Below are 17263 nucleotides of genomic sequence, written 5' to 3' on the forward strand. Positions count from 1 at the left end.
TTTTCATGGAAGGACCTGATGATGATGGTCACGTAGACTTCTGGCTTTCAGTCCATCAATGTTGGTGCATCATGATGCTTTGAGTAGGTGGTGGTGGCGCAGGCACCACAAAGAAACCGGAAAAATTTGGTGGTATCTTAATAAAAAAGGTATCAGTTTCTATCAAAAACATGAATATTTCTGGATGATTCCAAACTTTTCACTTGTAGTGTACATATTTTTTTAATTTTACAGTAAATGTTTTGTTAGTGTATGTAAACTGGTAGTTTTTGACAGAAGCAGTCTACCCAAAGCTCAAGGTGGCTGTTGAAGATAGAGGCACTTTTTAACAGTATATCAACAACAAAATCCATGCAAAACACCAACTACAGGATTAAATTAGAATCTAGGGTAAATTGTGTATATGTACGCATTGTTGAAAAGAAATATACAGACGATGTATACCAAACCAGCTAAAGTATTGCTGACAATGTAATCTGATGATCAATGTGACATAACTGGAAACTGTTCACATTACAGTAGTGTCTGTGCACTTTCAGAGCTTAGTTTTGCAGACTACATGACAAAAAGTCAGTGTAGACACTGCATACATGTGTGATAGTGGAGATGAGCTTTTGCAAATGAGGCAGAAGCACTCGTATAACTGATAAACATGAATGGAAAGGTAGAACAAGGGAAAAAAACATTCTGATGCACTTTTTTTCATTTCAACTCACAAGGCAAACAATTTAGGTTTAAAAGATATGCAATGGAAGAGCTTTGTAATTGGGATGTTCTTTACGGGAAAAACATGATACAACTCTCACAAGTTACTATAAAGTAGTACCTTGTTAATATGAATTACACACATATTTAATGACAACTTTGTTTCCGAATGGTGTATCAACTATTCTCAATTGTAATACATCTTTTCTTAATTTATGGGTAAAATTCACAATTTTCTTATAAATAAGAAAGTATTATGATTTAAGGATATTTGCCAATTTTTTCTTTTCAATATCTCCAAGATAAAATGTTGATGTTTACAGCAACTTAAACAGAGAAATATGAATTGCATTGAAAAAGATGATGCACATATCCTATACTTTATCTCATAAAATTCTATGAAAGATGAAGACTGCTTTTGAAAAAAATAGACAGAAAGGGGTATATGGACACCTAATCAATCTTGAAATTAAAGGTGAACAAGAGCAGTTTAAGGAGGAAGATTTTAATTTTACTTACTGATATCTGGGTGCCTTGGTTTCCAGCACAGGGTTTAGGGGGCACCTTTAGCTTCCCATCACAATAATTTGCTCTAAATTGAAAAATAAAAATGTACACTGAGATTCAAAGTTTACTTTAGCATATGGCATCCAACACTTTAAAAGTATACTATTCAATAATAGTTACTACAAAGGTAGTTCTTCATTATCTACTATGTTTTAAAACATCTTTGCAACCAAATAAGGGATAACAAATTTTACGCTGATCTTAGAATCTTCAAACAAAAAAAGAAAACTGTGACAAAACACTTTTTTGTCCTAACAAATTTTTAAATGACAGATAACCGTGTTAATTTAATTTTATGCTAATTCTGTTAACATGAGGACTTGTCCAAGTTTTCATTTTATACGTTCAGAAAAGTGCAACAGCTCACTTTTACTTTGAAGCAGGGTCTAAATTTAAGTGTAGACAGAAGTATTTCCCCATATAAAACGGGTGGGGTGGTTTGGTAATTTTAATGTGGGTTTTATAAAGGAGGATTTCATCTCACCTATCTGGAAAACTGTCATATATGGAAACTTATTTTCCAGTGAAGAATAAAGAGGAAGTGAAATATGCTCACTGTTCCTGCTAGGTAACCATATCCCTATTGCTGCTGATTCAGAAGGACAAAATACATGATTCAGGCAAGCTTCCAGAGCACAATAAGGTAATCAATGAGCTGAGAGCTACAAATATTTTAAGTTGTCGTCATGCATTTGAGTGAGGAAGTTAGAATTCATTCCCAAAACAAATTGTAGTTACCGATAGAAAACTTCCATACTGACCAGAAATCTGTGTAACCCAGCTCACAGTACTCTGAAGCACATGAAACTTCTTTCTAATGATACAACAAACTTGTATAACAGAAACACAAAATCACAAGAGATGCATCGTTAGTTGGACTGTTAAGTCTAAAGACACAACAAGAACTGATACTTCAGAAAGTTTAGAAAATGGAATGATACTAACTTTTGTTTTTTACAGTATCAGCATTACTGAGTTAAAGTCAGTGCCATGCTCATGTTTGACTTCAAAAAGAAGGATTATTAACCATATGTGAACAAATCAAACCGTATGTGAATAAAGGTAGGAAAAACTATGTATGAACAAGGATGACAGTAGCAATGCTACAGCACCAAAAAGTTGGTGATGCTGTAGCAGTTGTCAAAAAGAAAAACAGCAGAAGCATGAACAGCAGCAAGTATCTGCAGCAGAGGAGTGAATGGTAAACAAAGACTGTTGCAATACTCTGTATTACAAGAAACTGCACCAGTAATGGTATTTGGTAATTTTATAAAGATGACTGAAAATCATTCCAAGTTGATTCAAAACATTTTTAATATGAATGAATATCTTCTACAAGAAATAGCAAGTGTTACTACAGTAACTACTTTTACTTATTCAAAACGACTTCCTTAGCTGTTCTTTTTGCTATATTCTCAAGAACAGCAACTTTGCATACACTATAAAAAAAATCAGTATTTTATTTCAGGGTGCTTCATCTTAGCTTAGCTCTGTCACAACCTGCTTTTTATCATTCCCTTAGTTTTTTTTTTTTTTTTTTAATAATCATGAATGCACACAATACTCTATGGACAGTATAAAGTGCCAAGTGTGTATTCCTATTGTGAACAGGCGAAAAGTGGTTTTAGCACTTCCATAAATCAAGGGCTTTGGTATTATAAAAGTGAAATCAGTTCAGACTTATTTTCATGTGTACAGGGTACAATAAAAATCTTGTTTGCACCCCTGGTGAACTCAAACCATACCGAATAATATTAAGAAAAAGGATGCATGGAAGGATAGATAGTAGCCAGGGCTTTCATGGACTCTACAGTTCCAAGGCCCTGTCTGAAAATACTTTGCCTTTAAGGCAGATGCTCAGGGTAACACTGTTAATTCTTAAAAAAAGGCCTGTAAACAATGAGTGTGTTTCAATTTATATTAAGACTGGCTGTGTTACCTATCTTCGCCATGGATATTTTCTAAGTACTATGTAACTAATTAAGTACTTTTCTGTACACAATATTGTATTTTTTAACCAGCTCCTAATATTATTAGTTCACTTGAGCTGCTTACTGTTGAACTTGCTGCATATAGTCCTTAGTGGTTTTGGTGTGAAAGAGACTGCAGTAGAAATGTACTGACCAATAGCAGTGTTCGATAATGTTATTTAAATTTGATCAATTCAAAGCTAAAAGCTGTTAGAAATCTCAACTCTCCAGTAGCATTAAAGCTTAAATTTATTACTGCCTCAGTATATAGTAGGTTTGAATAAATGTCTACCAACAAAAATACAAACGTTATAATTACTTTTACTCACTCAAAATCACTGTCCTGTTCTCTTATTATCTACATTCTGAAAAACAGCATCTTCATGAGCTATAGAAAAATATTATGTTTCATTTTGCTTAATTGTAGCTCAGCTCCATCAGTTAATTTGGGGCGTGTTTTATTCTGTTGTTTTTCTTATCTTTTCCCATTTTCTATTTTTTTTTTTTAACTTCCAAAAACACTTAACGCTGATCATTAATTAGCATTGTGATCTTAAGGATGATTTGCAGGTGGCTTTTTCAAAACTGTAAGTCAATGCACTAATAAAAAATGTAGTGTAATCAGTTTACTTCAGATTTGTCACATATGGTGTACACAGTAAAATACAACATTTCCATAGCAAAATTTCACACAAATGATGTAGATAAAAAATTCATAAATAGTACACAAAAAATAAATAAGGCACACTTAACATAATGATATATCCCTAACAGAAATAGTATGAACTGCACACTTTGCCAAGTGCCTCAAACCGTCACTGTCCACCTGCCCTAATCTCATTTCTTATGTTATTTCAAATACTGCATAACATAATAGGTAATGATAAACAAAACAGCTGAGTAATGATAAACAAAAGAGTTGAGTTTCCTTTTGAATAAGTAATATTTCAAGTGTGAGTTTGCAATAGTAAATTTACTAAAAGCAGGTATATTGGTTTGGGAGATTTTCAAGATTTGTTTGGCATGGGGAGTGAAGAAAGACAGAAAGATTACCGTTTAACTGTTTGACTACACTGCATATACTGATTTTGGCAACATACTTCTCAGAAGAGGGTCAAAATTAAAAAAGACGGAGGAAATAGTGTCTTTTGTTTTCTTTTAAATAAGCAAGATTTCATTTGTGAATCAGTAATACCGAAACTTACTAAAAGCAGGTATTTGGGTGTATATATCTCTCTCTACATAAAATCCAACGTCTGTCTGCTTTTCATGAGAGAACTTCTAAATGGATTTAGATTTTTTTTTTTTTTTCTTTTTTGCTATACAGTGATCCCTTGCTGTATCGCGCTTTGACTTTCGCGGTTTTGCTCTATCACGGATTTTATATGTAAGCATATGTAAATGTATATTATGGATTTTTCGCTGATTCGCGGATTTCTGCGGACAATGGGTCTTTTAATTTATGCTACACGCTTCCTCAGTTTGTTTGCCCAGTTGATTTCATACAAGGGACGCTATTGGCGGATGGCTTAGAAGCTACCCAATCAGAGCACGTATTACATATTAACTAAAACTCCTCAATGCTATAAGATATGCCTCCTGCGCGGTGCTCGATTGTTTGCTTGTCTCTGCCTCTATCTCACCTCTCTGACATTCTCTGCGCCTGACAGAGAGGGTGTGAGCAGAGGTGCTGTTTGCACAGAAGCTATTTGCCTAGTGGATACGGACGCTCCTCTAAGAAATGCCGCTTTTGAGGTGCGCCCAAAAGCACACTTATTGATTTTTTGATTGTTTGCTTTAATCTCAAGCTCTCTTTCTCTCTCTCTGACGTTCTCTGCGCTTGACGGAGGAGATGTGAGCAGAGGGGCTTTTTGCACAGAGGCTGTTTGCTTAGAAGATAGGGACGCTCCTGTAAAAAATGCTGAAAGGCTACCTTCGCATTGATCCCTTCATTGCCGCTGCTTTATCGCGGTGCTTGCATACTTAAAAGCGCAACAGCCCTATTGATTTTTCATTGTTTACTTTACTCTCTCTCTGACATTCTCTGCTACTTACGCACACTTTGAAGAGGAAGATATGTTTGCATTCTTTTAATTGTGAGAAAGAACTGTCATCTCTGTCTTGTCATGGAGCACAGTTTAAACTTTAGACTAAAGGGTGTTATTTCATGTCTAGAGGGATCTAATAATGTTAAAAAACGTATTTAGAAGGTCGTAAACAGGTTTTCTATGCTCTAACTGCGAAAATATTAGATTTATAAATAAAGAATCCTACTTCGTGGAAATTCATTTATCTGTCTGGAGCGGATTAACCGCGATAAACAAGGGTTTACTGTATACCTGTGTGGAGAATATTTATAAACAGTGTGGGAGAGTTTCTAAGGGCTTAAAATATATAAAAATAATCATACAAACATATGGTTTCTACTTCGTGGATTTTCACCTATCGCGGGGGGTTCTGGAACGCAACCCCCGCGATCGAGGAGGAATTACTGTAGTTTGCTTGAACACTCTGGGTGATTTTGCGACTTCTCTCATCGCGCTAAGTATCATAGTTCGCTTGCGGCAGCGATTAATAAGCGTGAATCGAAGAGAGAGGCTGCTGGCCGAGGACAGGGGGAGGCGGGACCTCAGAAATAGGGAGCCAGTCTCCTTTTGAATCGGGTCTGTATGTCTATCCGCTTTTCACGAGAGAACTAAATAACAGATTTAGATCTGATTTTTTCTTATAATTTGCTTGGACATTCCGATTGATTTTGCGTGTTCTCTCATTGCGCTAAGTATCATAGTTCGCTTGTGACAACGATTTACTGACGCGAAGCAAAGAAAGAGGCTACAGGCAAAGGGGAGGCATAAAATTAATCAATTGGTGCTCAGATTATTTGACACGCTATTGCGGACACACACTTCAATAAATACCGTTTTACAACACAACAATTCAGTTCATTATCCAACAGAATTTTTAAATTCCACTAATCCCCTGGCATCCTTTCCAACAACTTAGCATTGAAAGTAGGAGCACTGATTATCCTTTTGAGAAATCTGAGCTCACCCAAACTTTGCAATGGTACCCATCTCCAGGTCTGTCAGCTTCAAAACAACATCATAGAGGTGATAATCATCACAGGATGTGGCACTGGTGAGAGGGTTTTAACCTCTCGTATTCCTCTAATCGTGACGGACATGCCCTTTCAGTTCAAGAGATTACAGTTCCCGGTGAAGCATTGCTTTACAATGTTAATTAACAAAGCCCAGGGAGAGACACTCAAGTTGGCAGGGGTTAATCTCAGCTCACCATGCTTCTCGTATGGTCAACTTTATGTTGCTTTCTCATGGATTAGTTCCCCAAGAAACCTATATGTCCTCACCCCTGATAACAAAACCAAAAATACTGTATATCAAGAGGCCCTTGGATAGGAAACCTATCAATATAAATTGTTCTAAATTCAAATTACATTTTTTTATTGATTTTTAAAGTTTGTGCTGTTTCACTATATATATATATATATATATATATATATATATATATACTGCTCAAAAAAATTAAAGGAACACTTTGAAAACACATCAGATCTCAATGGGAAAAAGAAATCCTCCTGGCTATCTATGCTGATATAGACTGGGTAATGTGTTAGGAACGAAAGGATGCCACATCGTTTGATGGAAATGAAAATGATCAACCTACAGAGCCCTGAATTCAAAGACGCCCCAAAATCAGAGTGAAAAATTATGTGGCAGGCTAGTCCATTTTGCCAAAATTTGATTGCAGCAACTCAAAATTGTACGCAGCACTTTGTATGGCCCCTGTGTTCTTGTATACATGCCTGACAACATCGGTGCATGCTTCTAATGAGATGACAGATGGTGTTGTGGGGATCTCCTCCCAGATCTGGACCAGGGCATCACTGAGCTCCTGGACAGTCTGAGGTGCAACCTGGTGGCATTGGATGGACCAAAACATAATGTCCCAGAGGTGTTCTATTGGATTTAGGTCAGGAAAGTGTGGTGGCCAGTCAATGGTATCAATTCGTTCATCCTCCAGGAACTGCCTGCATACTCTCACCACATGAGGCCAGAAATTGTCGTGCACCAGGAGCCACTGTACCAGCATAGGGTCTGACAATGGGTCCAAGGATTTCATCCTGATACCTAATGGCAGCCAAGGTGCCTTTGTCAAGCCTGTAGCGGTCTGTGTGACCCACCACCAAACTGCTCATGCTGAATGATGTTACAGGCAGCATAATGTTCTCCATGGCTTCTCCAGACCCTTTCACTTCTGTCACGTGCTCAGGGTGAACCTGCTCTCATCTGTAAAAAGCACAGGGCACCAGTGGTGCATCTGCCAATTCTGGTATTCTATGGCGAATGCCAATCGAGCTGCATGCTGCTGGGCAGTGAGCTCAGGGCCCATTAGAGGACATGGGGCCCTTGGGTCACCCTCATGAAGTCTTTCTGGTTGTTTGGTCAGAGACATTCACACCAGTGGCCTGCTGGAGGTCATTTTGTAGGGCTCTGGCAGTGCTCATCCTGTTCCTCCTTGCCCAAAGGAGCAGATACTGGTCCTGCTGATGGGTTATGGACCTTCTATGGCCCTCTCCAGCTCTCCTAGAGTAACTGCTTGTCTCCTAGAATCTCCTCCATGCCCTTAAGACTGTGCAGGGAGACACAGCAAACCTTCTGGCAATGACACATATTGATGTGCCATCCTGGAGAAGTTGGACTACCTGTGCAACCTCTGTAGGGTCTAGGTATCACCTCATGCTACCAGTAGTGACACTGACTGTAGCCAAATGCAAAACTAGTGAAGAAACAGTCAGAAAAGATGAGGAGGGAAAAATGTCAGTGGCCTCCACCTGTTAAACCATTCCTGTTTTGGGGGTCATCTCATTGTTGCCCCTCTAGTGCATCTGTTGTTAATTTCATTAACACCACAGCAGCTGAAACTGATTAACAACCCCCTCTGCTACTTAACTGACCAGATTAATATCCCATAAGTTTCATTGACTTTATGCTATACTCTGATTAAAAAGTGTTCCTTTAATTCTTTTGAGCAGTATATATAATATAAAATGAAGCTGATTAAAAATAATTAAATTCCATAAATGTATGTGATTAATCACATTTAACATTAAAACATCCATCCATCCATCCATCCATTTTCTAACCCGCTGAATCCGAATACAGGGTCACAGGGGTCTGCTGGAGCCAATCCCAGCTAACATTAAAACATGTAATTATAAAATTAATACATAAACCATGAAGTACTAGGGTGTTGTACTGTATTAGCCATTATGGATGTAATGAGAAGTCAAGCAAAATGACACTTTTATTTGGCTAACTAAAAAGATTACAATATGCAAGCTTTTGAGGCCACTCAGACTCCATCCTCAGGCAAGACATAATCACATGTACTGTAATTAAATCTTGCTGTCATCGGCTAAAATTTATTTGCACTCAGACTCGTGTGACCCCTCTATACTGTCTTTCGCTTCAGTGTTATGACCCAGAAGCACACCCCTCTGGTCACCCTTTCACTCCATGCCATTTGCGCACAACACACTGCCCCTTCTCTTCTCGTCTACAAATATGTTGCAGCTGCCCCCTGAGACTCCTGCACTCTGTCACCAATATATATATACATATACAGTGGAACCTCGGTATACGTCCTTAATCCGTTCCAGACCCTTTGATTTATACCAAACAAATTTTTCCCATAAGAAATAATGGGAAAATGATTAATCCGTTCCAATGAAAAAAAAAAAAATCCTATTGCTATTGGCATATTATACATTGATGGGGTTGTATAAAATAGTTTAAACACTGCTTAATACTAAAATACATAAATACAAAGGCAATTAGATGAAATAAATGAAAATTTTACCTCACTTTACTTTTACTAACATCTTTGTTTTTCACAATCGTAGATACCATCATTCTCGGCAAACGGTATGCAATAGCCATGTCCCGGATACGCATGCCACCTTCATACTTTTCAACAATCAATTCAAATTTACATGAAAAAACACAAAATCACGCTGTGACGATGCAGGTTTGCTGTATGCTCCCATCTGCTGCCGGGGAGCCCTTGAATCCTACACCGTCAGTAATGTGCCTCGCTGCTAACCTCATCGGTAACAACAAAGCAAGGGGATGGTGAAAAGTGCAAAGTGCTTTTATTAAAACAATTAACAAAACAAGGTGTTCAAATTAAAGTGCAGTCTCCAAAGTTCCAATAAATAATCCATAAAATCAGAAGTGAAACATGGCGGTTAAAAACAATAGAAAAAAGTCTTTTTAAAAACAACAAAGTTAAAAGCAGGAAGCATTCTTTAAAAAAAAAGAAAAAACAAGAAGCCCGGTGCCTGCTTCCCAACTGGGGAGTCGACATACTTGCACCTGACCTTCGCACTGCCTGCTTCAGCCACTTCATCCATGCGCGTGCTCTCGCTCACTCACGTCCGTTCTTTCTTTTTACTCCCCTTCAAGCCAACTCGCGCTTCTGTTTATCAAGATAAGCAGCCCTCTCTCTCTCACTCACTCAACCTCCCGTTTTTTTTTTCTTTTTACTCCCCTTCTAGCTGACTCGCGCTTCTGTTTATCAAGATAAGCAGCCCCAGAAACAATCATGAATGTGGACGGTCCCTTACAAGTGCACTTTGGTGAGAAACGCCCACATTGCTAATCGCCCTGACAACCTTCAGCCACATAACCACCACGCCCCCTCACCAAGCTGCGAGCGCGGTGATTATTTATTTTAAATAATTTTGACAGGAGCTTTGGACCCGCTATATCACACACGTGAAAGTTCACAGAGAGTTATAGCGCGGGTTGTTCACTGAATGCTAGCAACTGGCGCACTAACGCTCGTGGCTTTGTCTCGAGAGAGGAAAACAAGGTTTTTTGTGTCCAAACAGGACGTATACCAAGTTGGACTTATTCCAAAGCAGACGTATACCGAGGTACCACTGTATGTATGTATATATATATATATATATCTCGTCACACGTGCAATTGGGAAACAGCTGAAGGGCCTAAATGATAGTAATTCTACACCAGATCAGGGGGTGGCGGAGTGTGCGGACTGTCTCTCTCAGTCTCTTGCAGACCATCCACGGGAATTCCCACATGGTTCCGGCGCCACTGATGATGTCACTTCCGGTCCCCGGAGATGTCACTTCTGGTGCCGATGATGATGGTACTTCCGGTCACAATGGCATTACTTCCGGTTCTAGTATTTCCTGTACTGCCCTTTAAAAACCACCATCTTGCCTCAATACAAACCAGTTCTGTTTTGGATTCTGTTCTATGAACATCTCTGTTCAAATTTAAATCTATTTTTGCAGCCATGAAACAATATACAAGTGGCCACCCCAAACCTTTATGAGGTCTGTGACTCTTTATTGTAACAGTGACATAGTAGGCAGGATGATTACTTCCCAGAAGAGAGCTGGACGGAACCTAAAATATAACCAGGTGGGAAAGTACTGGGGCTGAGTTTTTGGGTGGGGGGTCCGTCCAGTGGTCCAGAGTGTCCCGGTGCAGGCTTCGCTTCCACAACATAAAACCAGGTTCATAGTTATCCAAAGGGGGAGCATGAAAGAGACACAAAGATGTGGGCTGGTTCCTGGGGGAAAACGAAAAGGGCTTATTATGCTCTCTTGGAGGACAGAGCTGAGCCGCCTACTGGGATCGAGATCCCAGCTAAATGTGGGCTATCCCCAGGCCAGCTGGTAGAGAAATTAAAAACTTGTGAATACAATTCAGAGGAGTCGACCTGGGAGCAAGCTTTTGCCCTCTGGGAACTGGTGGCACAATGGCTACGGCCTTTGGAACTTACCACCTTCCAAATAGTTCAGCGGGTGGCGTGCTTTATACTCAAAAAAGGTCTTCCCAGTAACTTTACCCAGCTAGTCTGGGGAGACTTTCACTCCATGGAGGAACTAATACAACAAATAAAAACAACTAAGCCAGCCTCGCAATCTGGGTGAGCAGAACAGTCCTCTAGTGAACTCTAGTTGGGATTATGTCCCACCGCTATGCCCCCCTTGTGCTCTTTGCATATCGGGAAGTCCTACAAGCCTACGGGATCTTGCCATTTGAATTATGTGGACGACAACCTCGGGGAATATTGGATATTTTAAAAGAATGATGGGAAGGAAAGGCTCTTCCCTCTACCAATATACTGTACTATATTGCGCAGTTACACGATCAATTTGGAAGAATTCTGCCTATTTTAAAAAGTCACATGGAGGAGGCGCAAGCAGCACAGGCCCACTATTATGATCATGGTATGACACTCCGAGAATTCGTTCTGGGGAATCGTGTCATGGTTTTGGTCCCTACCTCCAATTCTAAATTACTTGCCCATTGGCAAGATCGTTATAAAGTAAAGGAGAAGAACGGGGCTTGTCGTTATTTGCTGAAACAACCCAATTGTCGACAGAGCGAGTAGGTTTATTATGTGAACTTGCTGAAGCCATTGAAGGAAGGGGATCCCAATTCCTCCGCTCAGCCCCGCTTAGAGCAATATCATTAACTTTGGCCCAGAATTAAATTCTAGACAGAGACGGGCGCTTGAAGCAGCTATCCTGTCCATCCTGGAGGTAGTGAGTGAAAAACCCGGAAGGACCTCTCTGATTGCACACAATATAGTGACAGATCCCGGGATTATCGTTAGAGAACGCCCTTATTGACTTCCCAAGTCAAAGAAAGCAGAGGTGGAGCTTGAAATCAAGCACATGCTGGAACTAGGAGTAATACAGGAAAGTTATAGTCCCTGGTCCAGTCCAATTGACTTGGTTAGTAAGCCTGACGGACGTTGGAGGTTTTGCAATCAAGTCTCCCAATTTGACGCTTATCCGATGCCTCATGTGGACGACCTCCTTGAGAGGCTTGGACAGGTGAGATTTTTGACCATACTTGACATGACAAAGGGGTACTGGCAAGTTTCTGCAAAGGTCAAAACCGCATTTAGCACGCCTAGTGGAAACTGACAGTATTGTGTGGGCCCTGCAGCTTTTCAGTGTCTGGTGGATCAAGTGCTCCGCCCTAATAATGTGTATAGTGCTGCCTATTTAGATGATGTTTTCATTTATTCCACCACATGGAAGGAACACGTGCAGCAGGTTAAAGTGATATTGAAAACCTAAATATTTAGACTTTCTAGTGGGTCGGGGTACTGTGAAACCACAGTGGTCAAAAATTGATGGCCCCGTCCGCGAACCAAGCGGCAAGTACAAGCCTTTCTCGGATTAGCTGGGTATTACCACCCCTTTGTACCTCGGTTTTCCAAGAGAGCAGCACCCTTGATTGATTTAACAAAGAAGAGGGCTCCAACGATGCATTTTGTGACCTAAACAGGCTCTCAGCACCAATATTGAAAGCACCTAAGTTTTCGCTTCCTTTCATACTCCAAACGGTGTTCAGAAACAGGCCTGGGAGCCATGCTGAGCCAAAGCATCAATGGTGTTGAGCACCCCGTCATGTACTTGAGCCAGAAGCTGCTGGATCAAGAGACAAGGTATGAGGCAGTGGAACAATTGCGATTAAATGGCCGATTACACAGTTGAGGTACTACCTTTTGGGCCGTGAATTTACTCTGGTGACAGATCATGCACCCTTACAGTGGATTGGCCCTGCAAAAAGAGTTGAATCCACAGGTCACTAGGTGGTTTTGTGACCTCCAACCATAGAACTTTTCACTCATTCATTGCAAGGGCTCTCTCCATGCCAACGCCACTGCTCTCTCTCGAGTCCAAGACCTCTCGGTCAGGTCCGCCTGACCCGATGGGTCTGGGCTGAGGTGGGGCCTAGTCACACATTTGGAATTCGGAAACAGCTGAAGGGCCTAAATGATAGTAATTCTATGCCAGACCAGGGGGCGGCGAAGTGTGCAGACTGTCTCTCTCAGTCTCTTGCAGACCATCCACAGGAAATCCCACATGGTTCCGGTGCCACTGATGATGTCACTTCCGGTCCATACATATATCTACTGTGTGTGTGTATATATATATATATATATATATATATCCCCCATCCCAACGCTTCCCATGTTGTTGGCTGCCTGCCTATATAAGGCCGTCCGTCGCTCCTGCCTCTACATTCCCTACCTTGCTTCGCCACGGGATTCACGTCTCCCTGCTGATAACTGCAGCCTTTTTATTTAATCCACAGCTTCTCCTCTCTTTTATTGTTCGTTTATTATGATTATAGTTATTGTGTATGTATTTTAGACTTACTTTACATTGTTCAAGTACCCATTTCCTTTATCGTTCCAACTGTACCCCCATTAACATGTCTATCGAGGTGATCACCATCGATCAAAGAACTGTCACTTACCGAGTGGTTTCCATGCCCAGAGATGGCACCTGCCTTTTCCATTCTCTTTGTTACATATTGCACGGCCATATCAGGCTCACTCTTGATATCCGGAGGAACATTGTGTCTTATGTATTGAATGACTGGGACAGGTTCAAGGTGTAGACTTATGATGGTACAGGAGATAATTATACTGTACAGGAGCACTATAAGAGTTAAATGCTTAAGCCCTTCATCTATGGTTCTGCATGTGAGATGATGGCTGCCGCTGAATTGTTCGGTTGTCGCTTTCAAGTGTACCGAAATGGCCAAATATTTTACACCTTTTGACAACTGCCAATGCCTCTTAAACATCTTAGTTTCACAGGTGATGATTTGAGTAGTGGACACTTTGATGTTTATGAATGTTTAAACTCTCAAAAGCTGGATGTGAAGTTATCGACGAAACCAGTTGTATGCTTACAGCGCTTGACAGATGCCAAATGTCACTTCAACACAAGTCCTGCAAATACTGTCGTAATTGAAACAAACCATGAAACTCAAACCGATTATGACAGCAGCAATCCAAGCTGTGAGATTTCAGACAAGATTACTTTTCACATGGCCAACTGTACGTTGCATGCTCAAGAGTAAACTCAGCGCACAGCTTGGTCATATTACAACCGGAGGGCCGAACTGACAATGTGGTATACAAAGAGATCCTTAACAAATAATTATTGGTAAATTTTCCCTCAGTTTAAAAAAGTTTAATTTTCTTCTTAATAAAAATTTTAAGGCAGTACTTCACCGCTGCGAAGCGCGGGTATTTTGCTAGTATATATATATATATATATATATATATATATATATATATATATGGAAGCGAAGGTTTGTGATACGGTTTGCATATTTGTAGTTGGAGAGCCACAAAAGGAGAGTAGTTATTTTTCCTGGGCTTTCACCTCCTGTCAGAAGTTGTCATCAGAGGATAATGATTAGACATACAAGAATAAAAGGCAACATATAGCAAAATTAGGTAGCGGTTCGGTGGTGATAATGAGGTTGGGTTAGGAGGGTGTTGGTCGTAAAGTTTCATTTATTATGAGGCTGTTCTTCTTCTTAAGTTTGCATATGCTGGGGTCATGTCCAAAAATCTGTTAATGGCATTTTCGTTTGATAGCCAAGATTCAGCCAGCTCTCTGGCACTTTTAGTACTGGCCTTAAATCTTATTTGCACATTGTCACAGTTAAATGCATGTGTGGTTGAATTTGTGTGCGTATAAATCAGTAATCGGGAGTCCTTCCTTCTGACGGCATTTTGATGCTCCTGTATACGTGTTGCGATTCTTTTTGAAGAAAAGAAAAGAAATTGGCAGCAGAGACACGAAAAGCAGTTTATAGCAATCCATGCAGTTCTTGCGCAGCAGTATACATAGGACAAACATCAAAAAGAATACAGAATTTTGCTATAGATTGCCTACGATTCTTGTATGTCTAATCATTATCCCCTGATGATGGCTCCTGGCAGGAGCTGAAACCTCAGGAATAAAAACTACTTTATCATACTTGATTAATTCTCTCCCTTTGTGGATCTCCAACTACAAATATATATATATATAGCGCGGGTATTTTGTATATGTAACACAGAGAATTGAAAAGGTAGGTGCCATCTCCAGGCATGGAAACCACTCGGTAAGTGACAGTTTTTTGATCGATGGTGATCACCTCAATAGACATGTTAATGGGGGTACGGTTGGAATGATAAAGGAAATGGGTACCTGAACAATGTAAAGTAAGTCTAAAATACCTAAACAATAACTATAATTGTAATAAACGAACAATAAAACAACAGAGAAGTTGTGGATTAAATAAAAAGGCTGTAGTTATCAGCAGGGAGACGTGAATCCCGTGGCAAAGCAAGGAAGGGAATGTAGAGATCAGAGCGACTGACGGCCTTATATAGGCAGGCAGCCAACAACGTGGGAGGCGTTGGGATGGGGGATGGGATAGCTGCAGGCTATGGACGTATATATATGTACGTAAGTAGGATTCAGTTAGCGTTGGGAACCCGCGTACCAAATTTCTTGAAGATGGGCCCACAAGTAACAAAGACCGTTGGAAAGTTCAATATGGCGGCCGACAGTGGCGTCATACCACTGAAATAAGTACGTACATCGGTTTCGGTTAGCGCAGGGAAGCCGCCTACCAAATTTCGTGAAGATGGGGCCATAAATAAGAAAGTTCAACATGGTGGACGCTGCCGACTGTTATGACAGTTACGTGTAGAATTTCGAAATGAAACCTGCTTAACTTTTAGTCATTTCCTGTATAAATCGTTGGTTGTTACGTAAAAAATGTCAGTTAAATATATCATATAGGAGACACACACAGTGATATTTGAGAAGTGAAATGAATATTATTGGATTTACAGAAAGTGTGCAATAATTGTTCAAACAAAATCAGGCAGGTGTATAAATTTGGGCACCATTGTCATTTTATTGATTCCAAAACTTTTAGAACTACTTATTGGAACTCAAATTGGCTTGGTAAGCTCAGTGACCCCTGACCTACATACACATGTGAATCCTATAATGAGAAAGAGTATTTAAGGGGGTCAATTATAAGTTTCCCTCCTCCTTTAATTTTCTCTGAAGAGTAGCAACATGGGGGTCACAAAACAACTCTCAAATGACCTGAAGACAAAGATTGTTCACCATCATGGTTTAGGGGAAGGATACAGAAAGCTGTCCCAGAGATTTAAGCTGTCTGTTTCCACAGTTAGGAACATATTGAGGAAATGAAAGACCACAGGCTCAGTTCAAGTTAAGGCTCGAAGTGGCAGAACAAGAAAGATTTTGGATAGACAGAAGCGACGAATGGTGAGCACCAGCACCAAAGACCTACAACATCATCTTGCAGCCATTCGGCGCACTTTACACAAGGAGATGCTGTATGCGAGAGTGATGTAGAGGAAGCCTTTTCTCCGCCCACAGCACAAACAGAGCCGCTTGAGGTATGCTCAAGCACATTTGGACAAGCCAGCTTAATTTTGGAATAAGGTGCTGTGGACTGATCAAACTAAACTTGAGTTATTGGGGCATAACAAGGGGCGTTATGCATGGAGGAAAAAGAGCACAGCATTGTGTAGAAACACCTGCTACCTACAGTAAAATATGGTGGTGGTTCCATCATGCTGTGGGGCTGTGTGGCCAGTGCAGGGACTGGGAATCTTGTCAAAGTTGAGGGACGCATGGATTCCACTCAGTATCAGCAGATTCTGGAGACCAATGTCCAGGAATCAGTGACAAAGCTGAAGCTGCGCCGGGGCTGGATCTTTCAACAAGACAACGACCCGAAACACTGCTCAAAATCCACTAAGGCATTCATGCAGAGGAACAAGTACAACGTTCTGAAATGGCCATCTCAGTCCCCAGACCTGAATATAATTGAAAATCTGTGGTGTGAGTTAAAGAGAGCTGTCCATGCTCGGAAGCCATCAAACCTGAATGAACTAGAGATGTTTTGTAAAGAGGAATGGTCCAAAATACCTTCAACCACAATCCAGACTCTCATTGGAACCTACAGGAAGCATTTACAGGCTGTAATTTCTGCAAAAGGCAGATCTACTAAATATTGATTTCATTTCTTTTTTGTGGTGCCCAAATTTAAGCACCTGCCTGATTTTGTTTGAACAATTATTGCACACTTTCTGTAAATCCAATAAAC

The 17263-nt window shown here is 40.3% G+C and overlaps 1 protein-coding gene across 2 annotated transcripts in view; it reads right to left on the reverse strand.

Annotated features, from left to right (window-relative positions):
- Positions 1 to 17263, reverse strand: part of mlh1 (mutL homolog 1, colon cancer, nonpolyposis type 2 (E. coli)) — a 110981-nt gene that overhangs the window by 56721 nt on the left and 36997 nt on the right. For both annotated transcript variants that reach the window (XM_039736442.1, XM_039736441.1), the window contains exon 5: positions 1225 to 1297. In XM_039736442.1, the coding sequence (XP_039592376.1) occupies positions 1225 to 1297 (73 nt within the window). The remainder of the gene's footprint in view (positions 1 to 1224; positions 1298 to 17263) is intronic.

This window comes from Polypterus senegalus, chromosome 15 (assembly GCF_016835505.1).
Source record: "Polypterus senegalus isolate Bchr_013 chromosome 15, ASM1683550v1, whole genome shotgun sequence".
NCBI lineage: Eukaryota > Metazoa > Chordata > Cladistia > Polypteriformes > Polypteridae > Polypterus > Polypterus senegalus.